The 26,187-nt window shown below is 37.5% G+C and overlaps 6 protein-coding genes and 3 long non-coding RNA genes across 28 annotated transcripts; 4 read left to right on the plus strand and 5 right to left on the minus strand.

The window, feature by feature from the left end:
- Window positions 1-24: 24 nt before the first annotated feature.
- Window positions 25-1,296, minus strand: LOC116916163 (RNA-binding motif protein, X-linked 2). The gene is made up of 4 exons (XM_032921375.2): window positions 1,104-1,296; window positions 784-942; window positions 578-707; window positions 25-522 (listed from the first exon to the last, which is right to left on the minus strand). Exons 1-4 carry the CDS (start codon window positions 1,115-1,117, stop codon window positions 82-84), a joined length of 744 nt encoding a protein of 247 aa, XP_032777266.1. The 5' UTR covers window positions 1,118-1,296; the 3' UTR covers window positions 25-81.
- Window positions 1,297-2,331: 1,035 nt separating this feature from the next.
- Window positions 2,332-3,660, plus strand: LOC123471244. The gene is made up of 4 exons (XM_045172333.1): window positions 2,332-2,528; window positions 2,600-2,814; window positions 3,154-3,351; window positions 3,423-3,660. Exons 1-4 carry the CDS (start codon window positions 2,494-2,496, stop codon window positions 3,560-3,562), a joined length of 588 nt encoding a protein of 195 aa, XP_045028268.1. The 5' UTR covers window positions 2,332-2,493; the 3' UTR covers window positions 3,563-3,660.
- LOC116930453 (protein ANTAGONIST OF LIKE HETEROCHROMATIN PROTEIN 1-like) lies at window positions 3,575-5,105 on the minus strand. 2 transcript variants are annotated; one of them, XM_045172311.1, is made up of 6 exons: window positions 4,978-5,105; window positions 4,519-4,911; window positions 4,406-4,458; window positions 4,241-4,335; window positions 3,893-4,153; window positions 3,575-3,831 (listed from the first exon to the last, which is right to left on the minus strand). In XM_045172311.1, exons 1-6 carry the CDS (start codon window positions 5,066-5,068, stop codon window positions 3,681-3,683), a joined length of 1,044 nt encoding a protein of 347 aa, XP_045028246.1. In that variant the 5' UTR covers window positions 5,069-5,105; the 3' UTR covers window positions 3,575-3,680. The 2 variants fall into 2 exon arrangements, with proteins under 2 accessions (XP_045028246.1, XP_045028239.1); XM_045172304.1 differs by having other exon boundaries at window positions 4,406-4,911.
- A 3,186-nt stretch (window positions 5,106-8,291) lies between these two features.
- Window positions 8,292-11,123, plus strand: LOC116916143 (general transcription and DNA repair factor IIH helicase subunit XPB). The gene is made up of 3 exons (XM_032921351.2): window positions 8,292-9,714; window positions 9,775-10,038; window positions 10,118-11,123. Exons 1-3 carry the CDS (start codon window positions 8,514-8,516, stop codon window positions 11,044-11,046), a joined length of 2,394 nt encoding a protein of 797 aa, XP_032777242.1. The 5' UTR covers window positions 8,292-8,513; the 3' UTR covers window positions 11,047-11,123.
- Window positions 11,124-11,347: 224 nt separating this feature from the next.
- On the plus strand, window positions 11,348-15,701 carry LOC116916129 (exocyst complex component 2). Of its 4 annotated transcripts, none has more exons than XM_032921341.2 (17): window positions 11,348-11,498; window positions 11,555-11,677; window positions 11,753-12,050; window positions 12,108-12,303; window positions 12,362-12,482; window positions 12,545-12,759; window positions 12,838-12,953; window positions 13,059-13,186; window positions 13,248-13,471; window positions 13,544-13,682; window positions 13,769-13,892; window positions 13,945-14,059; window positions 14,140-14,411; window positions 14,476-14,740; window positions 14,804-15,057; window positions 15,131-15,235; window positions 15,300-15,701. In XM_032921341.2, the coding sequence occupies exons 2-16, from the start codon at window positions 11,569-11,571 to the stop codon at window positions 15,201-15,203; spliced, it is 2,649 nt and encodes an 882-aa protein (XP_032777232.1). In that variant the 5' UTR covers window positions 11,348-11,498; window positions 11,555-11,568; the 3' UTR covers window positions 15,204-15,235; window positions 15,300-15,701. The 4 variants fall into 4 exon arrangements, with proteins under 4 accessions (XP_032777232.1, XP_045028183.1, XP_032777223.1 ...); XM_045172248.1 differs by having other exon boundaries at window positions 15,330-15,701; XM_032921332.2 differs by lacking the exon at window positions 15,300-15,701 and having other exon boundaries at window positions 15,131-15,279.
- On the minus strand, window positions 15,651-16,806 carry LOC116916171 (transmembrane emp24 domain-containing protein bai). The gene is made up of 5 exons (XM_032921387.2): window positions 16,521-16,806; window positions 16,330-16,450; window positions 16,173-16,243; window positions 15,965-16,091; window positions 15,651-15,894 (listed from the first exon to the last, which is right to left on the minus strand). Exons 1-5 carry the CDS (start codon window positions 16,695-16,697, stop codon window positions 15,773-15,775), a joined length of 618 nt encoding a protein of 205 aa, XP_032777278.1. The 5' UTR covers window positions 16,698-16,806; the 3' UTR covers window positions 15,651-15,772.
- Window positions 16,807-17,047: 241 nt separating this feature from the next.
- Window positions 17,048-17,988, plus strand: LOC116916195. The gene is made up of 2 exons (XR_004390480.2): window positions 17,048-17,504; window positions 17,567-17,988. It is a non-coding gene; the product is annotated as an uncharacterized LOC116916195 (long non-coding RNA).
- A 650-nt stretch (window positions 17,989-18,638) lies between these two features.
- LOC116916199 lies at window positions 18,639-20,075 on the minus strand. Of its 2 annotated transcripts, none has more exons than XR_006645512.1 (7): window positions 19,945-20,075; window positions 19,730-19,841; window positions 19,556-19,671; window positions 19,454-19,496; window positions 19,306-19,347; window positions 19,165-19,245; window positions 18,639-19,069 (listed from the first exon to the last, which is right to left on the minus strand). It is a non-coding gene; the product is annotated as an uncharacterized LOC116916199 (long non-coding RNA). The 2 variants fall into 2 exon arrangements; XR_006645501.1 differs by having other exon boundaries at window positions 19,730-19,878; window positions 19,945-20,068.
- Window positions 20,076-21,761: 1,686 nt separating this feature from the next.
- Window positions 21,762-25,862, minus strand: LOC116916206. Of its 15 annotated transcripts, none has more exons than XR_006645546.1 (6): window positions 23,786-25,862; window positions 23,485-23,727; window positions 23,327-23,409; window positions 22,927-23,269; window positions 22,154-22,867; window positions 21,762-22,098 (listed from the first exon to the last, which is right to left on the minus strand). It is a non-coding gene; the product is annotated as an uncharacterized LOC116916206 (long non-coding RNA). The 15 variants fall into 15 exon arrangements; XR_004390519.2 differs by having other exon boundaries at window positions 22,927-23,023; window positions 23,167-23,269; window positions 23,485-25,862; XR_006645555.1 differs by having other exon boundaries at window positions 22,154-22,629; window positions 22,736-22,850; window positions 23,485-25,862.
- Window positions 25,863-26,187: the final 325 nt, after the last annotated feature.

The raw sequence follows: 26,187 nt of genomic DNA on the forward strand, positions 1-26,187 counted from the left end.
AACATTGTCGCTACAACTTAAAACCCTTGAAATGACATTTTATTCATAAGGAACGAAGAAGAAAAAAGTATAGTGGTTCAATCAACGTCTTTCGCGTTTCCTGTCCGTGTCGCGTGATCTGTCTCTCCTTGGCGAATGTTCCCTATTTTTCTTGGTTTTATCATAACGGTGAGACCTCTCTTTGTCATACGGTCGACTTCTATAGTTCGCGTAGTCCTTCTCAGTACTGCGCCTCCGTTTAGGGCTTCTTGAACGGTGTCTTTCTTTTCCTCTTCCCTCTCCATTGCTGCTATGTGATTCAACAGTCATTTCTGTTTTTTTAATTCGAACTTCGCTTGTTAAAGTGTTCTCTTGTATCGACGAATCCTTTCCGATAGTGGAATTCACGAGAGATTTAATGACTGACGATTCCGGACCACATCCTTCCTGGAGAATCCTCAATGCATCTTCATCGAGCTTGTCGGGATCTTTAGGAATTTTGTATTGCTCGACGTGATCGACACGCAGAGTTCTTCCACAGACCTAACAGAATTTTTAAGCAATGAAACACATACAATTAAGTTTATTGCCAAGTTACCTTGATACTATTTAAGTTATCAACTGACAGAATTGTTGATCTCTGGTCTTCATAGCACAAAAAGCAAAAGCCTTTAGATTTACCAGTAACCCTGTCTCTTACTAAATTGATGTTAGCAACCTCTCCATACCTGCATAACAATTCACACTAGTTAACAGTCGATGCACACACTGCAAAAAAAAAAAAAAAAAAAGTATGAAACCTACTGGGAAAATATGCAGATTATATCACCCTCAGACAAATCATAAGGTAGGCCTCCAATAAAAATCCAAGCACTGTCTTTATATTGGTAATGCCAAGATGCCTTTCCAGATATGTTGTACTTCAATTCTGTTTCACTGAGTTTTTTTATATTTTTCACATTCCTGAAAAAAAAACCGACAAAATAAATATAAGTACGTGTAAGAAAACATCATAATAACCTCAAAGAACATGATAATTTGACAATAAGCTTTAAATTATATTTTTTAAATATTATGTTCCGCCTCACACTGTATGCCTTGGACGAAGGCACGGTTTTACTTACGTTAGAGGGTTCATCTTCTACCACCAGAAATGGTGGCAGAATGGAAAATAAACTTCAGATGGTGATGACAGTGAGTTGAGTCTCAGTTGAGTTAAATTTAATTGAGTTTACACTTGGTATATGGCAGAAAACGAAAACGAGTCACCAACGCCAAATCGTAAAGACGAAAACAGACGACTGAAGCAGATTGAAGAGAAACGTCATCTGGTGTTTAATAAAATTTTTTTTTTTGCACTAACGGAATTCGCGTTAAAAGTCCAAATATAAATGAATGGCTTCTAACACAAAAAAATGTTAAACACTTTTTTTCACACACAAAAAAATTGTTAAACACTTTTTTTGTGTAATATAAATCTTTTGTTTGTTTGTTTAGAATCATAGAGTAAATTCGGTTGCCAAAATACTCCTCTAGAGGGAGCTTCTTCCACATCCTTATTTATGTTGTTTTCCGGGCCAGGATAAAATGCGGACGCGGACCGCGGACTGCGGACAGGAGAAACTGCGGACTTTCACCTGCGGACTGGCCCAAAATTTTTTGACAGATTTTTCGTGGACTTAAAAAGGTACGTTCACACGACAGTCTTACGTACAATCTTACGTACTACGTATTGCGTTTTTGCGTTACGAATTGCGTTTGTCGAAACGGCAAACTGTTCACACACAACGCTCTACGTAGTACGTAATTCGTAAACTCAAAACGGAGTGAAAACGAAGTCAAAACGTAACTACGTAAAAATGAGATTGATCTCATTTTTACATAAGATTTTTGAACGTTTTCGCACTACGTAGTCAAAACATAACACGCTTGTCTTCATTCTTTTGTTTTTTTTAGTATTACTGCTGTTTATAGTCTGTTCTTATAACTTAAATCTCGCCAGTGTTGACTTCTGTGATCTCAATTTTAAAATTCTGCTATTCTTTTCTGGATAGTTGTTTACTGAATTACTATGTCTCCTCCAGGTGTTAACAAACAGTCCCCGTCAAAAACTTCAACTCGCCAAAAAGAAGTCACCAAAGAAAAGAAACAAGTAACAATTTTATTTCTGTTGGTTCAAATCGCATTGTTATATTCAAAACCCATTGTTCTGATGTAATAATATGCTGAAAATACATTTCAGGTCTTCAAGAAAATGGTGTGAGGAAGAACGTGAACTTTTAATAGAAGCAGTCAAGAAATACCCGTGTCTCTATGACACAAACTCCAAATCCTACAAAGACATAACAGTGAAAACAAACGCCAAGTTAGAGATTTCACACCTTTTTGAAAATTGCACTGTGGAAGATGTGACCACTCAGTGGACACAGCTTGTAGATAAATTCAGAAGAGTTAGGAAGGTGTCCAACATCGAGGATCCAACAGGGACTTCCGCAGTGGGACTTGTACCACACAATGTCTTTTCTGGACGAACACATTAAACAGAGAGCGTAAAAATTGTTACAATTGTTTATTTAAATAACAAGGCATACCTACAGCAATATTATCTTTTACCTTACAGCAGGTTTACCAATCTTTCTTCAGCAAAGGTACTACATATTGATTTAGTTCAAGAACGTGGTGTGGATCAAATGGAGAATGAAGAAATTGGAAATACTGACAAAGACAATGTACTCTATTGGAATGACGTGTCATTCGTATCAGTAAACGATACACAGTCACTAACTCTAGACAACGAATCCCTTGTTAACAGCGAAGATTCTCTACCAATTTCAGGTACACATGTGTGTAGCAATGTTTTCATTTACATCGTTTTTTTTTTTATTGACTCGTTTAATGTAAATTCCAATTACGATTGTATACAGATTCCATGAATAGATCGTGTACGAAAAATGTACTGACAGCAAAAAAAAAAACTGGATTCCATTTCTTCAAGTCAAAGCCAGAAAGCTGGCAAACCTTCTACTATTATTGACTCAAAGACATCAACTGAAAGTCGACCACAAGCCTTTCCAAAAACATCGACACCCACTCCTTCAACTTCATCGTCTGGTACAGTGGGATTGTTGCTAAATTTGTAAATGATATGTACTTACATTATTTCATTTCCTGTAGATGCTCTTCCAAGTTATCCTGATAGCCGTATAAAGCGCAAACGGAAATTAGAAGAGTCTGAAGCGGAAAAAAATATTTCATCGCTGGTGTCGCAGTTGATTAATGATAAACCAAATCATACTGTGATAGAGAAAACAGAAGAACTTGACGCAGTGACAAAGGAGTGGAGAAATTATTGCAAAGTTTTCGCCGATAAAGGTATAAGTGCTATGCAATTCTCAATTAACGTACAAGTTTAATTAATAACCCATCAATCTCTTCCTTTATAGTTGCTAAGATCAAGAGTAATAGCATAAAGGACGAAATACGATTCAAAATGGAACAATTGTTATATGAAGCAGGGAAGAAAGAGAAGGAAAAGTCAAAGATGAGGAAGATGAAGGAAGAAGATAGATTAAATCAATCTTAAACATTCTCGAGATTGCAATGAAACAAAATGATTGTATTACGTTGCTCATCGTTATTACAAACATCAATGATCTCAGCAATACAAATCATTTCGAGCAACTATTCCTAGTTAATATTCATTAACCTTCCTCCTCAGAAATTCTGCCTGTATCTTCGACAATGACCCTCTGCCATGGCACTGCACCTTCATTCGAAAAATATTTTGTAAACTGATCGCGAATGTTTTTGGCGACAGTTGGATAGTTGATTCCTTTTCCTGGCCGCAAGTCACTTCTACAGACATAATAAAAGATTTATTGTTTTATACCTTGCTTTTCTTAATATTATTTACCGAAACATTGATGTCATTGTATTGTCCGTCCTCCAGGCACCTTCGATTAAAACTCCATTTACATCAAAATGATCCGGTAGTTTTTTGGTTATCAAGTAGAAGCGGCTGTCTTCGCGAATCAGCATATTGTGCAAGACAACACCTGCCTTTATGTAATTTTCAACATTTTGAGGGCTTCCAATCATCGGTTTGCGGAAAATGCGCAATTTGTTGGTGACAATTCCGAAAGCATTTTCAATAGTTCTTCTTGCACGAGACAACCTAAAGAACATCTCTAGGGAAGTGATGTGTCTGTCCTATCTTACCAGCTAATAAGGTTGAAAGATAAAAAATTGTATTGAATTCTACCTGTAATTGAATATTAGTTCTTCTTTCGTTAATGATCCTGTGCTTCGGCCGGGATATGGCTTCATTATGTTTTTTTTCAATGGAAATGCATCATCCTAGGAAACAGACAAACATATTAGTCAGTGTTGAGTATTGAAATAAGGACGTAACACTATTAAACATTACCATTACAAAGACGTAAGGGGATAAACTATCTGAGTAAACAAGTTTTGATGGTCCTGGAATACCCAGACAACCGTCATCCAAGTATTTCGAAAATTGTGATGATGCAAATATACTCGCATCGCCCTCTCTGCCATAAGCCCCAATGTCAACAGCAATGAAACAGTAATTTGCATCACAAACGGCAAACATCACCATGCTATGGAACCCTTTGTAGTTATACCAGTAGGAGCCACCGTTGTTAGGGCATTGCATGGCGAAGTGTTTTCCATCTCCAGCCCCGACACAATTTGGGAAGTTCCAAATTTTGGAAAAGTCATTTGATATTAGTTTCCACATATTTGTATCTGGCAATTGCAAATAGGTAGGAGCAAGGATCTCGTACATTATTCTACATGTTTCGTTCACTATTTTAGAAACAGTGGAATGGCCTATCCGGAAGGAATATGAAAGAGATCGCATACAGTCTCCTGATGCGAGGCATCTCAGAGTCAATGCTAATCGTTGCTCTGTTTTATTAATTGAATAATTACTTAACATTTGAAGTTGAATGATTTCTAAAATTCTTATTTTACCAACTGGGATAGAACGTCTCATGTTGGTGTCTTTTTTGAACAATGAAGGGCCTACCATCCACAGCAATTTGTTGAACAAGGTTGGTGACATACGAGTAATGTTCCTGAAGGTGAGCCGTCTGCCAAACTCTTCTCTGCAAGTAGAATAGTAGTATACAAGGAATGTTTCTCTCGTTCGGTTCTGAATTATGAAACCTTGTCCTAATCTACCTATAAATTAGTAATAAGAGGCTTTCGAATGTCTGTAAGGATGTTTGAATTGGTAATCAATAGTAAACCTACCAACAGGTCGAGATTATTAGCGACAACCTCCTACGACGACGTTTTAACAATAGGTACAACAAACAAGCAGCCTTGGCCTTCCAACGCCACATTTCAGGTGTTTTGACGACGAATTTGTTCCTTTTCTTGATCGTCATTATCGAAATAATTGAAACTTCTTCATCGGATGAATCACGCATCATGTCATTGTTCACTGATATCTGTTGAAGTTGATGTTGATATTTATTAACAGTAATCAGATTGACAAACACTACATCTATGATTAGAAGTGAAAGTTTGAATTAACGTTAAATATCGACTTACGTAAGTGCAGGTACTGCTGTGACAGACTACGAAGATTTTATCGTAAATTTTGGTTCGTAAAAACGAAATGAAATTTACGTAGAAAAACGTAAACAAGAACGTAATACGTTATACGCAATACGCATAAAAGAGCTGTCGTGAACGATACTTTAGCCACGTTCAGACTAAGCCTTTTGAGCGTTTTCGTACTACTATAACGTTTTTACGCTCCGAGTTACGTAGCTGGGAACGGAAGAGTGTTCAGACACAACGCTCTACGTAGTACGTAATACGTAAACTCAAACGTAGTCAAACGAAGTCAAACTGAGCGTACGTAAAAATGAGATTGATCTCATTTTCATAAGTTTTGGGACGTTCTACGCCTACGTAGCCCAAATCTATTACGCTTGTCTACTTCTTTTTTTTTCGGTTTTTTCCTGTTTATTCATTCTGGGATATGTCAGATGTAGAATTGTAAATTTAATAATTAATTTTTTAATTTTTATTTTAAAAATAAATATTGGGCCTACTAAAAGTTGCCAAAAGAATTTCCCTAACAAATTCAGTGGCCCCAAAATCACCAAAAAGAAAATCAAAAGTAAATATTATTTCATGAAATCTTTTGCAACCATTTTGGTTTATTGCTTATTCTATTTTAGGTCTTCAGAAATTGGTCGAAGAAGAACGTTTCGTCCTCAGAACTTTTATCAATAAATATAACAAAGAGCTACAACAGGTACAAAAATCTACAGCGACGCTAGAATCTCCGCGAATCTAGCCTACTCTCGTAAATTTGACAGTGTAGTCTGAACGTCTACGAACACATTTACGTAAATATGGCTCCGTAAAAACGCAGCGAAATTTACGAAGTACAACGTAAACTTTTAACGTTATACGTTATACGTTATACGTGAAAGAGCTGTAGTCTGAACGATACTTTAGACAACCGTAGCGCGTTAAGTCGTCCTTCAAGGCGGCAACGTGGTACCAACTTTGCAAAGAATGGTACTCTTCCATAAATATGTAGGCCACCGCCCGCGGTTGTACCGCTTCAAATATACCTTTACGGAATGTTTACTCGCCGTCTCGGAATGTTTTCATACTCATCCCATCATTATTTTGGTTTCATATGTAACCCCTTCCTACTCTATTGTCGAATATACCATAAAGGCGCGCTAAAGGTTTTTTGAAGCGGTACAACCGCGGCGGTGGCCTCATATTTATGGAAGCGAGTGTACCACAGGAATGTCTTCCAAAAGAACAGCATTATGCCTTTCAGGAATTTTGAAAAACCCTTGGAAATACCCCAAATCCTTTTAAGTTTATTACATGTTTTATTTGCATTGTTGTACCAGAGTTTACCTAGTTAGAAGTAACCATGTTATAAAACTGTCCTTTCTTTCTATTTTGAATAATGCATATGTTGATTTTTAAATACTATTTTTAGTTTGAAATTTAATATCGATATGGGCATGGGTCCGGATACCAGTCCGCGTTTTCCTGTCCGGTCCGCACTTTCAATCGCTCCATGTACGAACGGTCCGCTTTTATCCCTAAAGTATCGTTCAGACTACAGCTCTTTTCTACGTATAACGTATAACGTATAACGTTAAAGTTTACGTTTGTACTTCGTAAATTTCGCTGCTTTTTACGGGCCTATTTCGTAAATGTGTTCGTAGACTGTTCGACTACACTGTCAATTTACGTAGTAGGCTGATTCTGCGAGATTCTAGCGTCTGCTGTGATTTTTGTACCTGTTGTAGCTCTTTGTTATATTTATTGATAAAAGTTCTGAGGACGAAACGTTCTTCTTCTGACCAATTTCTTGAAGACCTAAATAGAATAAGCAATAAACCAAAATGGTTGAAGATTTCTGAAATAATATTTACTTTTGATTTTTTTTTGGTGATTTTTGGGCCACTTGAATTTGTTAGGAAATTCTTTTGGCAACTTTTAGTAGGCCCAATATTTATTTTTAAAATAAAATTAAAAAATTAATTATTAAATTTACAATTCTCACCTGACATATCCCAGAATGAATAAACAGGGAGAAAACCTGAAAAACAAAGAATGTGCAAGCGTAATAGATTTTGGCTACGTAGTGCGTGAACGTCCAAACTTATGTAAAATGAGATCAATCTCTTTTACGTACGTCGTTTTGACTTCGTTTTGACTACGTTTTGAGTTTACGTATTACGTACTACGTAGAGCGTTGTGTCTGAACACTCTTCCGTTCCCAGCTACTAACTCGGCGTAAAACGTTATACGTAGTACGTAAAACGCTCAAAAGGCTGTGTCTGAACGTGGCTTAATTCAATTTTAGTTGTGCATAAAGAAAATAGAATATAATGGATTTGGCCTATAGGAAAAATAATAAAATAGTCGTGCTAGGCTGTGCTTTTTATTTTAATTCATTGGATTGTTGCATGCATACATATTTTTAAAAAGCAACAGTTATCGACAAGCCAATGCATGACAAAATAAGGTTGATCTGTCTTGTCCTGTAAAACAAGTCAATTTTGCTGCTTTATATCTGAAATTTTAATGTTAAATACTATTATGAAATGAAGACTTTACTTACCATTTTCTGCCTTACCACGCATGACATGTCTATATGGAATGCTGTATCCCCGTTAATACGCGGACTGGGACAGCTACCCTGTGGAGAAACTGCGGACTGCTGTCAAAATTTGGGCCGTCCGGGTGTCCGAGTTTCTCCTTCCCTCGCTCCGTCCGTTTTATCGCCTTGTTTTCCCACTAGGAAGACTTTTGTGTGTTAGTTAACAGAGAAACCTGGTGAAACTTACAGGATTGAAGGTGATTCTGACTCTACAAAAAAACAAAACAAAAAAACAGTGGTGAAAGTTTCGTTTAGTTAAAACTTGTAACAAAATAACGTTACCGATCAGAAATACTCCGCCTAATACGTTGAAACTGAAAAACGGTGTGCCCTCCTTTTTTACACGTGCAACATGGCTGGAGGAAATCGTAAGTACGGTAAGAAAGATGGGGACCGTTATGACGGGTCAAAAAAAAAGTTTGCTGGCAAAAAACGCAAAGAATTCGAAGACGAAAGTAATTATGATGAAGGAATTCCAGACGGAACTGAAGCTGAAGGGGTACCAGAAGCTGCAAAGCACAACATAGAAGTTGAAGGTGAACGGCAAGGAGAAGATGAATATGGGGCAAAAGATTACAGAGATTTGCAACTTAAGCCAGATCACATGTCCCGACCACTGTGGGTTGCACCCAATGGCCATATTTTTTTGGAGTCCTTCTCACCAGTCTACAAACACGCTCATGATTTTCTCATTGCAATAAGTGAACCAGTTTGCCGCCCAGAACACATCCATGAATACAAATTGACATCATACTCATTGTATGCTGCCGTCAGTGTAGGACTTCAAACTCATGATATCATAGAATATTTGAAACGTCTTAGTAAAACAGCAGTTCCTGATGGAATTGTGGATTTTATCAAAATCTCTACCCTCTCATATGGCAAGGTCAAATTGGTACTGAAGCACAATCGATATTTTGTTGAGTCCCAATATCCGGATGTCATCCAGAAATTGCTAAAAGATCCTGTGATTCAAGAATGCAGACTTCGTCATAGTGTGGAAACCACTACTGATGGGCTTATCACTCAAGTGCAATCTAAAGCAACATCCATCCAATTTGGAAAAAGCACTTCAGGAGAGGATGCAGCAGAAGATGCACAGGCAAGCAGCAAACCAGTGCCAGATGACATTACAAATTTTTATGATAAAATGGATAAGGATGAAGATGATGACGATGATGGCTCCCTTCAAACTGTCGCATTCGAAGTGAATCAAGAAAAAATTGAAACTATTCAAAAGCGATGTATTCAGCTGGAATTTCCCTTGTTAGCGGAATATGATTTTCGCAACGATACCCATAATCAAGATATTAACATTGATTTGAAACCTGCTGCTGTATTGAGACCATACCAAGAGAAAAGCCTGCGCAAAATGTTTGGCAATGGTCGTGCTCGGTCAGGACTCATTGTCTTGCCGTGTGGTGCAGGAAAAAGTTTGGTTGGTGTGACGGCCTGTTGCACAGTCCGAAAAAGAGCTTTAGTTCTCTGCAATTCTGGAGTTTCAGTCGAACAGTGGAAAGCACAGTTTAAAATGTGGTCAACTGCTGACGATAGTAACCAACTCCTTAAACGATTCTTCTCTTTAGTTTATTAAATAATATGTGCAATCCCAGGTATGATCTGCCGTTTTACGTCCGATGCAAAAGATAAACCACACGGATGCAGCATTCTGATTACCACGTTTAATATGATAACACATCAACAAAAACGTTCGTATGAAGCAGATCAAACCATGAAGTGGCTTCAAGAGCAAGAATGGGGAATCATGGTATTGGACGAAGTACACACAATTCCAGCTCGCATGTTTCGACGTGTTTTGACGATTGTACAAGCTCATTGTAAGCTTGGTTTGACCGCCACGCTTGTCCGGGAAGATGGTACGAATTCCTTTTTATATAACGAAATACTTATTTGTTTCAACTAGGCATTCTCATTAACGATTATTTTCGTTTTTAGACAAAATCGCAGATTTAAATTTTTTAATCGGACCAAAGTTGTACGAAGCCAATTGGTTGGAATTGCAGAAACGTGGATTTATTGCACGCGTACAATGCGCTGAAGTATGGTGTCCTATGAGTCCTGAATTCTACCGCGAGTATCTTGCATGCAAGTCTGCCAAGAAAATGCTGCTTTTTGTCATGAACCCGAATAAGTTCCGGGCTTGTCAGTTCCTCATTCGCTACCACGAGCGTCGAAATGATAAAATCATTGTTTTCTCCGACAACGTGTATGCTCTCAAGCATTATGCGCTTACCATGAACAAGCCTTTTATTTATGGCCCGACATCACAGAACGAAAGGCTTCAAATTCTTCAGAATTTTAAGCTAAATCCAAAAGTCAATACTATTTTTGTCAGTAAAGTGGCTGATACTTCTTTTGATTTGCCTGATGCCAATGTGTTGATTCAAATTTCTTCACACGGTGGCTCACGGCGTCAGGAGGCTCAGCGTCTTGGTCGTATTCTTCGAGCAAAGAAGGGTGCCATCGCAGAGGAGTATAACGCGTTTTTCTACACCTTGGTGTCACAAGACACTATGGAAATGAGTTTTTCCCGAAAACGCCAACGTTTTTTGGTGAATCAAGGATATAGTTACAAAGTTATCACCCGCATGGCAGGAATGGATCAAGATCAAGAGTTACATTACAAAAACAAAGAGGAGCAAACAAATCTTTTGCAACTAGTCCTTACTGCGTCAGACATGGACGCAGATGAAGAGCGTGTTCCCGGAGAAATTGGTGGTCGACCAGGTCCATTCGGACGACGAGTTGGAACAATGGCATCAATGAGTGGTGCCGATGACGCAGTGTATATGGAGTATAAACGTCCATCAGCTTCCAGTAACTTATCTAAACACCCTTTGTTCAAAAAATACCGTATGAAGTAATGGTGTCTAAAATAAGAAAATGTGATCTTCAGAAGTTTGAATTATCTTGAATAAATGTCTAAAGTGGTTTGTGATAATCTTGTGTCATATTCATTCATCATTTTTCCGTTCATAAATTCGTCACCGAAATCGGCTCGGCCAATCTTGGTAACATAGGGACAAGCTCCATTTCTTTCGGATATTATTCGCTTTAGTAGTTCAGTTTTTAGTTTTCGCTTTACCCTTATGAAAATTCAACTTCTAATTTGTGTATCTGAAGAGAGCTCAAGATTCAAATAACGAATGTTAGGAGTCAGGTCCTGGTCAGGCCAATTGCTGTAAAGTTCGTCTGCTACTCTGTTTTCTACACACAAATTACTTCAAAGTAATGTGTTACAATTTGGTGCGGTAATTCTTTGTAAGATTGGCTAATAGAGCTGCAAAAAGCCCACATTCATTCAAATATATCAAAGGTAAAGTGCTCTTGAATTGGAAAATATCACTGAAATGGATTAAGTTTCATGATTAGATTGGTGATATACAATGGGATTACCGCCTATTGTAACCGGAGTTTCGCCTAAGGAAGGGCCCCCAGGAACTCGAGTCACTATACGAGGAGAAAATTTTGGCAGTGGACCTGACGATATTATTGGTATTGTTGAACGAATGTCTTTAACGCATGACCACTAATATAGTCTTAATTATATATTTCCTGCCTTTATTTTAGGCCTTATTATTTGCAACTCTGACTGCTTACTGTCTGCTGAATGGATTTCAAGTAATAAAATTGTGGCCAGATCTGGCCCAGGGAAGAGCAAAGGTGATATAGTTGTAATCACCAAATCTGGAGGAAAAGGGTCATGCACTGTACAGTTTAGAGGCTACCATGAAACAATTGGTCCCTTGAAAGAAAGTGCAGTTTGGGTTGACGAATCACATTTAACTGGTCTAGGAAGACATAGAGCTCTAATTCCTTCGACCTTTCAACAAGATGATCCCCTAGGACTTTCTGTTGAAAATGCTGTGTACATATTCAGGCTGTTTGTACCAAATCTTTACATTAATAAACTTTTTTTTTTTAGAAAAAAGTACCCAGAAGAAGAACTACAAGAATTATTTCCTGAATCAAATGGAGAACTTGGGAGTGAACATTTTTCACCATCTTGGTTCTTATTGCAACATCATCATAGCACTGGGTTTGATGATTTGAAAGCTGGACTTAGCTTTCTTAAACGTAGAGTTGAAGCTCAAAAAGAAGGACAAATATCTTTTTTAAAGGTATGATTTTCTGTCAATGTATATCCTACAATATGCACCTAATGGTTAACTTTTGAAGACTCATGCAGGTTCGGTAATAGAACAGATGGACACACTGTTGACTTTAAAAAAGGTTGTGGAAGAAAATAAAACAAAATATGGACCGGATATGACAGCCTCGTTGGAAAATTCGATCTTGAGTACACAAGTTCTTTTTCCTTTTGCTGGCGCATGTTTATGATGAAGCAATTCTATTTTCCAGGCGCAAAAATCGAAGCTGGTCGCCTATTTGACGATGTCCTCAAACGTAAAGAGCAGGCTGATGGAACAAGAAATGCTCTAGGAATTTTACAAAGATTCCGATTTCTGTTTCACTTACCCTCCACTCTTGATAAAAATATTCAGAAAGCTGACTATGATTTAGTAATCAATGATTATGCGAGGGCAAAAGCTTTATTTCGAAATACCGAAGTACAGGTGTGTTATCTATTTATTAAATTCAACTTTTGTTGACAATTCAAAACAAACCATTACCTAGTCATCCCGTGTTTTAAGGTTTTTAAGAGAGTATTGCTAGAAGCAGAACAGCGGATTTTAAACCTTAGAGAGGTTCTGCAAGAGAAACTGCAGCAGTATCCCACTTCGCTCGAAGAACAGAAAAAAATTATTAGGTTAGAGAACTTCACACACATATTTTGCTATTGAGTCTTGATAATTGGCCTTCTTACCAATTATATCCATAGTTTCGCTGATCTGCTAATTTTTTTTCCCCGTAGAAACTTGACAAATCTTGAATGTCCAAACGATCCAGCCTGGCTTTGTATTGCAGGTCAATACAAGCACTGTTCTCAGATCTTGTTCCAATGCAAAGATAAATATTTGGGTTTGGAACAAGAAGAAATAGGTAAGTGATCACCAAAGTTATTTTCTTTTAATATATTTTAAATTCTACTGCTTTTCACTAGGAAAATCTGGGCCATCAAAAGGAAAGCGATCTAACAACCTGTTATTACCATCTTCTAGCTCGGCCGAACCTCCACCTAATAGCACACCTGGAAGGGTAACATTTATTGAAGAGCTGAATGATCGATTTATGTCAGTATTCCCAGAACTTTGGAGACTTGGTCAAGCCTATTTTGCTGGAGAATTGTTTGTTAGGACGGACGCCTTGAAAAAGGATGAATTTAAAGTAATTACCCAATTTATGAAGAAAGGGGTTCGCATATATAGCGATACGTATTTCATTAATAATCAATTCTAGAAAATGGTGTTGGACGTGGTAACAATTTTTAGCCAGCTTATCAGAGCTGCCCTCGTTCCTCATACATTGGACCGTCAATCTCCACATAGAGCTCAGTTTGGTATTTGGCAACCCTTCAGTGGTATATTTTCGGATCATGGTATTTTAATACGTTTTTACCTAATATAGATTATATGATCTTGCTTGAATTAAAAAAAAAAACGTGAATTTCAAATCCATCTTCAGAAGGAATAGGGTCCTGGTTTGTACTTTGTCTTCGCACTGTTCGTACTTGCTACGCCGAATTGCTTACACTTGACTTGCCCACAGAAGCCATTGATGTAATACGTGACCTACTTCACGATTTGAGGTACTGGACATGTTTTAACGAATTAGTTTTTGTCTCATATTGTGTTTTTAAGGGTCCATTGCATGAGGAGCCTATTGATGCAAGCCGCTGAAAACGTCACACATCTGGCCAGTCAAGAGAACTGGAAATTAGAGTTTATTGAATCCCATGGATCCATCACCCAGTTGGTATTGATGTTCGTCCGCAAATGCTTAGTGATGAATTTTTATTTAAATTATTGTTTTTTTTTGCGTTTTCTGATTGTCAGCCTCATGTTTTTGAAACGCAAGTCATCGAATGCCTGCAACTAGTGAAGGAAACTGTATTCCAATCAGAACAACGTGAAACTAACTTGATGGAAAATGCATCTGTGCTCAGCGACTTGAATCTTCTAGTGCAAAAGTTATTATTCAGTTTTGCACGTAGCACAGAACGTTTGGCGTCTTCTGACCAGAATCATACGGAAGATTTAACTCGCGAAATGAAGTTGTTGCTTGGGCTCAGTAATTGCCAATATACAATGCTTCACATTTTGCCCAGGTACACAAGATTTTTGACAAATATATTTAACTGATAGCCCAACAATGATGTCTTTTTCCCCAAGACTGAAAGAACATTGGAATAAACTGGGCTACCCTGATCTGTCAGCTGCCATTCAGGCAGCAAAGGAATTACTGGCTAAAACCGAACAACGATTGATGGAAGCCTACCTAGAAGAGAAGGTTGAGCCCCTAATCGGAATTGTGGAACCTTCTATGTATGCTGGGCGATTTGATTGGAACAAGAATCTTCCTATTACCAATGATATTCGGCCCTACTGCAAAGAAATAATTATGAACATGATTGCTGTTCATGCTGAAGTTGCCCAAGTATTTGAATAACCTAATTCCTTTAGGTTAAGCCTATATAGAACTAAACACATTGCTCTGTAGGTTAGCCCTTCACTAGTGTCTCGTATTCTCGAAAGAGTTGTACGTGAGGTGGCAGCAGAATTGGGTCGGTTGTTTTCCTGCGTCAACAAATTCTCCGAGAGCGGAGCACTTCAAGCATCAGCAGACGTTGCCGCCTTATCTAGAGCATGCTTAAGGGTCAGGAAACATTCCAATGAAATGCGTTCGGAGCCTGTCAATCCTTTTTCCGAAGCAGCCGATATGATACCACCACTTACGACAGAAGACAGTATCGAGTAAGTGGTTTATCGGTGCATTTTTTTTATACACCGTAAGCCGAATGGGTGAATATTATTTTTTCTTGCACAGGTCACATAACAGAATTCTGATGAATTTCGAAAAGCGCATGAAGTTCCAGTTATTTTGTCTCGACTTAAAGTAGCACATCAGAAATTCCTATTAATCTCTACTATGGTTCGTATTCATCCCAAATAAATGTATTCGTTAGTAAACTAAAACAATTGAGACTTTGCACTAGTGCAATGTCTGTTGTCGTTTTATGTTTCAGCCTTTTCACTCGCGATTTCGGATCTGACGCATGGATTTCTATTCAGATGGTCAACCACGAAATGTCATTCGTATTCTTTTCGACTTTAAATCTACCTGTCAGCTTATTCACATTTGAATCGGTCTCCTCCATCGTGATAATAATCATTGTTACTCTATCACGATTTCCAACAACTTAAGATTATCCAACTAGAAGTGCTTTACTTCGATACCAACAAAAGTGCAATGCGCAACAATTCATAATACTAGACGTTCGAAAGACGAAAACATAAGACCATTTTTGAAAGTTGACAGTTAAATTTAAAAGCAGAAAACGGAGAGATTGGAGCAAATTTTCTTTTTCTGTTATTACACACAACCATTGACACCAGGACGAGTTAATTTGCTTGAACAGCTGTTCGGTTTCGCTGGCATCTTTATTGTCAAACACTTACTGGAATAACTTTATTCGATTAATTTTTTGGCTTTGAAAAAGCGACGCAGGTACAGCACCTGCCATGTAGCCAAGGCAACCAGACACAGCATGCTGAAGACACTGAAATACAACACTCTGGAATTGGTAGACTCTGCAAAGAAGAATTTTTTTAGAGAATTCATAAAACCTTGTTGTATCAAGCAGAATCAGACAATATTTACCATTTGTATCCCTCATCTCTTCTTCTCGTTGCCTCATATATGCAAAATCCTGGACAATAGCTTCTGATAAGTCTTCTAATCTTTTCAATTCAACTTCAAGAGGTTTTAACCTTGCAGCTTCTCCCAACTAAAGATATAGCATTATTTAAGTCAACAATTGGTTATTTACCAACAATAAAACAGCTTTCAGATGAACAAACCAACTCACAGTTTCATAATTTTTGGCTTCAAGTCCCATTTTGATGGTGACCTCCACCTCATGTTTTTGCCCTCTCAGATCTGGAAAAGAAAATTAATGGTTTGTTTTATTATTATTTTGTTGTCACTTTTTATATGGGTAAACAAAATTTAGTTGTGAAACTTACTTGGAGGAACCTTTGACACAAAACAAATTTCATAAACTTCATAATCATCAGTTGTAAATGCAAATTTTCCTTTACTTTTGTCTTCATGACTAACTAAGGTGTGTCCTTTGATATCTGTGACCTGTTATTGCCCCCCCCCCCAAATAGTATTATCAAACAAAGTTAACATGCAATCTATTAATAATTCATACTTTCACATCTGTTCTTTGGCCAGGAACCTCGGAAACTTCGTACTCTCCTGTGACAAGAACATCTTTTTGCACTTCTTCTCTTAAGCATTTTCTGCCATTTGGTTGCAATTCAAACATAAGTCCTTGGACAGTTGAGAACAGCAAGAACGAGGACAAAATTATAGCCCGTAGATCCATTATAAGCACAGCAAAACAATAAAACAGATCTATTTGAACAATAAGATGCTGAAGCAGAAAGAAAACAACACACAAACTGAAAAGACACGTCAGCTCTGAAATTTACTGGTAAGATTTTCTACAGAGCGGCAACCTTGCAAAATTGAAAGAATTGAAAAAAATTTTCGTTGCCAAACAAACGTTTTCAGCATTTGAAAACAAATATTAATTAATAAATATTGAAATTATAGCGAAAACCAATTTTCTTGCACCAAATACAATGTGAAAATCAAACGCTTTTAGAATTTCGGCCAAATTGGCTTAGTTTTATACTTCTATCTTCTATCAGAGTCATAGACGAGTAAAGACGACTGTCGACTGGTTCCTCCACTATGGCTAATTGGCTATTTTCCCTCTCAGAAAAGGGGTACCCTCTTGCAGGGGATTACTATACAAAAATACGGGGGTTTTGGGTCGGGGCGGTCGGGGCGAAAAAGTGATTTTCTGCCCGGTAGGAGTGCCTCTTGCGGGTGTGTAACTCATTTGTCGACAGATGGCAGTCCAGGCGGAAAATCACTCATCCAGTTTCGAAACAGCTGACGAGACAGCTGACATGCCCATAGAAATTCTACAGAGTTAGTTATTTCTCCCCTAGATGTCTTGAAAATATACAGGAAGTGTCAGCTGTCCCGTCAGCTGTTCCATTTCGCGTGGCTTCGGACTGAGAATGGCTGCTGAAACGAACGTCTCTCTTCTTGAAACTTTACCACCGATTCCGTGTGTTTGGAGTTGCATCTTGTGAATTCAATCAATGCAGAGTTGTTCAAGGTATTATGGCAAAAATTCATGTCAAAGAAACATCGTACCACTTATATTTTAAATTTTTAAAGGAGGAACATGGCTTGGCTTGGCTTTGCTAGCACGTTTTTCATCTCCGTTAGTGTGATATACCCATTTTGTTTCAAAGGTGATACGTAAAAAGAGTAGTTCTTAATAATCTTTTTCTCTATCTAAATCTCTTAGATTCTTGGAGGTGTCATCAGGTGATGTTAGAATTTATTGTTAATAGTTTAAGTGACTGAAATCATGCTTTCAGGTCTTTAGGATGTACCTGATGTACTGTGGTGGCAGCAAAATCATTCAATGACTTGGTTTAATCCAGGATGTGGTTTTTTCTATAGTGGTTTACAGTTTTAATTTGCAGAGATCCTGGAGGCACCTGATGTGTTTCATTGGCGTTTGAGTCACTCGGTGACAGAAGAGAATGCCACTAATGTTATGTTGTCAGTGTAAATACAGATATCCAGTATCATTCTTGTATTTGTTGAATTATTACTTCATTCAACGGAAACAAAGGAGTTAAAGATGGTAATGGTTAATTCCTTTTGTGATGCCACCACGTGAAGTTAGACTGTTTTCAGTCATTTTTTTCCCTTTTTTTTGCCAAGTGATTACACTTGAAGTCAAATGGAACAAAGAAAACAGTTTATTCACTGGTGTTTCACCAACTGTGAAATCTATTGAAATAAGTACTATTGAGATGGCTGGACCTCGAGTGAAATAGGTTTGGAAAACAAGCAATCTAAGTTTATCTTTGTTTTGCATAAATTCGAATAAGGTAAAATGAAATAAACAAGAAGAATGAATTAAAATTTAAATTGCTTTTATTGTCCCACCTCCTCCCAACAATTCCACCACTATTTTACATAACAATACATACACAAATATATTTACACAAACATATATACACTTAACTATAAGTTAACCCGTTGGCTGCCAGGCCACGCAACCCGTAGGTTGCTTAAACTACAGTAACTAAGCATCGCGTCTTAAGGATCGCGAACAAGGTGGGACTTGTCCGAAGACAAGTCCGGGCTGACACGGTGACGGAATCCATTACAGGGAATGCACACCCTCAGGAATCCGCCACGGCATCGACAAAGAGAAGTCCCTACTGGTGCATTGCCTAAAGCGCCTTGCGGCGAAGGCCATTGCGGCCGGTCCCTACAAGCTACAAAAAAAATGGGACGCAAACGGGGTGGCAGCCAACGGGTTAACTTAAACATAACAATGCAAAATAAAACAATACCAGAGCGACGATCCACGGTGAATTCCCTACGTGAAGGGCGAAGGAAAAGCCGGCGACGAGGTGATGGCGTAGACAAAGACGGTGAAGACGGTGAAGACGACGAAACGACGAGACGGAGATGAAGGCGAAGACGACCAAGACGACGAGACGGAGATGAAGGCGAAGACGACCAAGACGACGAGACGGAGATGAAGGCGAAGACGACCAGGACGACGAGACGGAGATGAAGGCGAAGACGTCAACGAAGACAGCGATAAGGTGAAGTCGTTGACAACAACGGCAGGAAGACGAAGAAAATGTAGTTCTAAATTGATTAAATGAGGCAAAAAAAGAACTAAGTGATTTTGAGCGGAAAATGGCATTTGTCTGATAAAACGATGAAAAAGACAAAGAACTTACGCGTGTGGTCCACTGGGGGCGAAACTACCGAAATTGTCAAAACGGCAGTGTTGTACCGAAGGAACATGAATATTTGCAGTCCTATCACAGAAGTTTTTGTTACAATACAACAATGCTCCATAACATAGAAATTTAAAATACCAAAAAATGGAGATGTTATTAAAGCCTATCCATGTGAGCTGGCTAAGTAACGGTGAGAAGAACAGCAGGATTAACAATGAAGATTTTCCATTTATACAACAGAGATTTATTAAAAATGAGAAATCCAGATAATCTACCAAATTGTTACCAAATGTTGGCATTCAGCAGACTAAGAAGAGAGGAAGAGAAGCCTGTGTAGAGAAAATTGTTACAGATGTGTGAAGTGGAAGATAAGTAATGTTTGAAATACCACAATGAAGAGCTGATAGGTATGGATGATGGTTGGCTAATCAGAGAAACTTGGAAATCTGGGATGCTGAGGGCTGATGGATAGCAACACAAAGTAGATGAAGACTCTGTCGTTGACTGACGAGAGAACACATCAGTAAGCTTAAACAAAAGGTTTGATGTCCATTAAAAGTACTTGAACTGGATGGTGATCTTCATGTAAGGAATAGTGGCCTTCTTAAAGTGTCAGGATCCCTTACGGTACATTGATAGCAGGAATGCAGCTACTGGTTCAGCAGCTGGCATAGCTGACAAGGCGAAACACCACCACATACAAAAAGCAATCTATTTCAAGGGTTTTCTTTTCAATACATACCTAACGATAGCAATACTGAATAGATAACAACATACCGTGAATTTTTTGACGAAAAATCCTTTGAAACACATAACAGGATAACGTAACAAACATCTGTTTAACTTGTCACTCATAATCTTCATCATAGTCGCACATCAACGCCATCTCGAGTTTCCACCTAGAACCAAAAATTATATTTGTTTCGAATGTTGAAATAAGTACAATACTTGCTTTTAAGTACTTGAATTTTGCTAATCTCTGATAGCTGAATTCCAATTTTAGGCATAACATCCTAGAATATCAACTACTAGTTGCAGCATGAAACGCTACACATTTGTAGGTAAAACTGTCGTAGCTCGTAGGATCAGCCAGTAGTGTTGAAAGCAAGAAACACATGGAATAATAGCTACCACACTCTAACGCATGCGAGAAAAGTATTTGAAATTGTTAGAACAATACAGTTCATTTTTTACTTTTTGCAGATTGTCAAGAAAATTTTCCGGAAGTAACCGGAAGTAGCCAATATCTCCGGAAATAGTGATCCCATAACAAAACGAGTAGGATTTTCGTGATCCTTATTAAATTTGGGTTGTGAATGACTTGTTTTTAGCCAAAAGTCGGATTTGACCAAAATCGCGACTTTGTTCAGGAAAATTTGCGATTTTTGACGATTTTGGGTATTTTTAGTTGATACATGGAGTCGACTCCAAATTTGACGACGATCACAAATATGTGAATCTTTTTTCTGACAGACCAACACACATATGGAGTTTTTTTGCATTTTAAAACCGGAAGTAAAACCGGAAGTCGAAATTCCGGAAATCTAAAAAATGAACTTTGTTCTCCTTTAAATGGTTAACAAGATTTTGATAGTTGTAAAAGTAAACTATTGTTAATAAAAGCTTTGCGGTGTTTTAAAAGTTCTAAAAGTACAATTTCAGTTATGACACCTAAATAGACTTGAATCGAAAAATCATACATTTAACATGATTAAATTCCTTACTTACTTGGTATTTAGTGAAAACCTGCAAACGAAATATGACAGTACTTGTCAAAACAATGTTTTGGGTTCTACTAGTATCTGGCTGGATGCAGCTAGACTGCGCAAGGCCCTTTCAATGGTTCGTCTGCTCACGAACTGTCGCGTATGCGTGAATGAAAATGCCATGAGGAATTACAGTTTTATACTTTTATTACTCTCCATTTATCCATGTATTGGTATTCTTCATGGATAAATCAACAAGTATCTTAATCAATCCCCCTGAAAAGTGAAGAACACCTCTGGGTTTTAAGAATAAAGATTGGGTGCCACTCTGTTAAATGCCACCTGCCAGTTCCAAAGACAGATTCATTGGGCAAAGCAAAGGAAGAGTCCATTCTTAAAACCGTCATTTGACGCTTCAATATCAATAAGCAATACCTTTTCCGCGTACCAAAGATAATAGCTGTTCTTCACTTTTAGAAGCCTCTTTCCCACACTCATACTTTATGGTACCACCCTGAATAGATCTTAACAATTTGTGAACATATACCATATTTTCTGAATGTTCAATTTCAGGAAATGAAAGCCACTGCCTGGAACAGAACTCGGTACAATCATGTTTCGTGAAAAAGTGTCCTTCAGGTTTGGTACCAAAAAATAATCACAGTAGGTGCGGCTTACATCAGCTAGCGTCACACTTTCTGAAGTCATCTACACCTTAACATTGCCACTAATTCCCATCGCCACCTGGGATTTTCAGCGTTCCCTTTTTGTTGGGGATTATGACATCTAACGCAACCTTTAGTGCCTTTAAGACACCAAAACGTCTCGACCAAAAAAGTTCCATGCACAGTAAAAACAGCTTTTATAAAGATGGAATCGAAAACTGCGCCGAGATAATAATCTTTCTTATTTCCTTGGATTACCTAAACGAGTATAATTCTTTGATGATTCTCTCACACAATTTTTGAATCATTCTTCTTCTTTTAGCCTTTAGTTTTACACGCACTAAAGGGTTAAAGAAAATAATATAAGTCAAGGGGAAACGGGGCCACAGAAAACAAGAAGGTCCAGATAAGCACTTCAATGATTTTGTAAAAATACCATGACATGTGCGATAGTAAAAGGATCTAGAACTCTTCGGTTGCCCTTCCAACGAACATGTACTTATGCTTTTTTATACCAAAACGCCATCAATATCCCCTTCGAATCCATTACGATTGCAAATCTACATTAAAGAAATTAAGTATGTTTCAGTATAATATTCTTGCTGATACACTTACTGAAAACAGTGAAACCCTATTGGCATATCTCTCGCGAATTACTACCACGACATTGCGATTGTTCTACCTACTTACAGAAACAGAACATGAATGAGTAAAAAATTCTTAATGATAAACTCATTTAAAATAGTAAAACATTTAGTCCACCAACCAATTCTCCCGCTCAAGATATTCTTTCCACAAATAAAACCAATAGAAGTCAATAAGATACCTTGAAGATAAAATAATAGAACTAAACGATGGAGCAAATATTTATACTGCTCTCTTATTACCATGTCACCATCACTCAGAGTATAATCTATATTGATATATTTTTTACCTATCTTTGCAATGACACTTGGTTGGTATTAGACATCAAGGCATCCAATGTCCCTTTTTGTAAGAAGCAGGAAAAAGCTTCCTGCCTCAAGAGGCATCTCAAACAAATTCAGACCCAAACTTCCGAGAGAAGATATTTCAATTCGTACTACCTAGTCCTAGGATTAATAACAATTTAGCTAACATCAACATGTCATAGAGTTGTATGTGGGAGACAAACCAAAAATACTGTTGGTTTGTTATTTCAAGCTTGTTTATACAAACCCATCATTGTGCAGTTCTGCAAGAAGGGCAGAAATTTCCATAATTTCAATTAGAATATTTCCATGGATTGGTGTATTTAAGAAGTGCATCATAACACTGCTGATATGGATCATACCTGAAGAAATGCAAACACTGTGAGACAGATTATAGCGAACAAAAACTAAAAGAAATAATGTTCAAATATACTGTACCATTCAAATGATGCCAAGTGACAATCCACCGAAAAGCAATTAAGTATACCATGAAAATGGTAAAGTTCTGTGAAAAAAAGGAATCCTTCCAATTGACCTGGAAACATGGCAAATTTCAATCATGCTAAAGAAAAACTTCAGATATTAATTTAAAAATAATAACAATAAAAATTAAACATAAAATAAGCATAGATAATCTCAAAACAATCCTCAGGAATGAATGTGTTGTTTTCCACTGACTAATTTCATTGCTGACCAATTATTGATGCCCTGTTTGGTTGACTTAGGCTTGCATGTGACTCATCCCATGGTTGGACGCAACAGATTGTTGAAGGACATACTACTGCTGAAACAAGAAACAACATAAAATAAAATAACAATTTAAAAAATCTTCTAATACTTTAGCTCTATGGCTATGTTCTGCGATTCCCTCTTGAGGAACCCAAGCACTACCACTGTGCACACGTATCATCAAAGACCAGTCTGCGAACCAAATGAAATATTATGGCATAACTAATTGCCTTACATACCCTAATTTATTAATACGCTTGCCATTACCAACGGGGCCTCCCAGGGCTCCCACATGCAACGCCACATCATGTCGCACATGCATGATGAATCCACTTCCAAGTTCCAATGCGCGTCGCCGCCATGCCGCCATGCCGCCATTGACCAATTTAATCTCAGCCAACGCGTAGTGTTGGGGATACCGATACCGATACAGCGATGTATCTATAATTTTAGATATTCGATATCGATACGATCCGATTCCGATGTATCTGAATATCGGATCAGCGCCATCTAGCGGTGGAAATAAAAACTCGATAAGCGGCAATATAATATATAGTATAATAGATACACTTTTATTGCCGATTTATGACGAATCCTCCTCTTCATCCTCCAGTACAGATATCTTTAACAAAACAACCTAGCAGAAATATTACATGTCCATTTCCTCGAAAATCTTGGGATTTGAACCATCAACTACCGTGTCACTATCCGGCACCATACCATTTTGCCACCACTACATGTTCATTCAGTGGGAAGTTAGGACGAGATGAAGTTCAATATATCGATACGTATCGATACGAGGAGCAAATGGAAAATATTGAAAACAAAGAAAATCAAAAACAAAATCCATCTTCGGATTTGAACCCTTAATGTACATGTTTCCAGTCGCAGATCGAACCAATGCTCCAGAATTTCTATTTAACTTTTGCAAAACAACACATAATATTAATAAACAGTTCTGTTTCAATTTTAAAAATTTATCTTCGAAACTTCAAAACATTATTTAATTATGACATTCGCAAATTTATTAATAGATGTTTTCATTGCTTTTATTTAGTATTAGTATATATTTAGTAGTATTAGTATTCTCTTCAAGAATAGAGCCCCGGACCACAAATCCACTCCCCGCTTACAAACAGATATGCCATTTTTACTAAAATTAATTTTACAAACTAAAAAAGATATGGTATTAGGTTTGTCGATAATTCCGATACGGAAAACAAAAAAAAATTCAGAAAGCAAAAAAACCAAAATGTATATTTCCGGATTCGAACTACGGGAATATGCACCCACAGGCCAAGATTATACCAACTAACCATAATAACGATAAATAATTTACAATAAGGCAGATGAAAATTTCATGAAGAATACCGATACCGATGATTCGAAATATATTTTTCAATTGCAATATTTATTTCAAAAAAGATTTTGCTTATGATTCCTACTGACATCTCAAAATGAGCATGTTTATGGAATCGAACATCAGACTACCAGTTTTCGCTGTGCACTTCTGTACCACTGAGCCATTCCCTACAAAAAAACTAGTGGTAAACTACGAAAGACATGAATTCAGATTTATCGATACATTCCGATACAAAAAAAGAGAAATAAAAAAAAACATAAGTAAAAATCACTTCCTGTGAATAGAACCTACTACTTTCAACGTTACAATTCGCAGTCACAGATTATACCAACCACCCAAGCTAAATTTGTTTTACAATCTAAAAAATACACAATTTTAGGTTTGTCGATAATTCTGATATGGAAAACAAAAACAAAATTCAGAAAGCAAAAATATCAAATCTAATTTTCTCGGATTTGAACTCCGGGTATATGCAACCACAGTCTAAGATTATACCAACTAGCCAGGAAAACGATACATAAATTGCAATAAGGCAGATCAATATTTCATGAAAAATACCGATACCGATGATTCGAAATATATTTTTAAATTAAAATATTTATTTCAAAAAAGATTTTGCTTATGATTCCTACTGACATCTCAAAATGAGCATGTTTATGGAATCGAACATCAGACTACCAGTTCGCTGTGCACTACTGTACCACTGAGCCATCCCCTACAAAAAACTGGTGGTTAACTACGAAAGACATGAATTCAGATTTATCGATACATTCCGATACAAAAAAAAAGAGAAATAAAAAAAAAACATAAGTAAAAATCACTTCCTGTGAATAGAACCTACTATTTTCAATGTTACAATTCGCAGTCACAGATTATACCAACCACCCAAACCGACTGTGTTATACCTTGTTATAGAATATAAAACCACTGAAAATTGTCTAATCAATACCGATATTTCAGAAAACAATTAGATCGAAGATTCGTGTTTCTGTGAAGAGGAACTCTATTGTATTATTCAATTACTTTATCATAAGAAAATTTAGTATTTGTATGCATTCTGATGCGAGACTGGAACACTGAACTCAGAATGACAGAATCACATAGCTCAGAAGCGCTAGACCGTACCATTGAGCTAAACGGGTATTTCAATTGCAACAATCCAAACGCACAATTCTAACCATCTACGATCCGATACACCGATATATCGACGATACGCCAATACTCCGATACGATATATCTAGTATCTATAGAATTTCGATGTATCCCCAACACTACCAACGCGACGAAACGGAAGGACTAACCATGGACAGAGTCATAGAACCCAAAACGGTACAACGAAGTCGACGACAGTTTGGTTTGTGCATGCATATCGCCGTTGCCATCTAGGAGCCAAAAACTCTAACTCATTGCTTGTTTTCTTTCTACAATTTCAAGTTTAGTTGTCAATCAGCAAGATCATGCGATTTTAGTTGATAGATGGTACCCGACAATTGCGACAATTTCGAGTTCAGTTGTCAATCAGCAAGAACTTGCGATTTTTGGTTGATAGATGGCACCGGCGGCCCGCCCAATTCCCCCTCCTACCAAAATTAAAATCGCAATATCTT

This window comes from Daphnia magna, linkage group LG1 (assembly GCF_020631705.1).
Source record: "Daphnia magna isolate NIES linkage group LG1, ASM2063170v1.1, whole genome shotgun sequence".
Taxonomy (NCBI): Eukaryota; Metazoa; Arthropoda; class Branchiopoda; order Diplostraca; family Daphniidae; genus Daphnia; species Daphnia magna.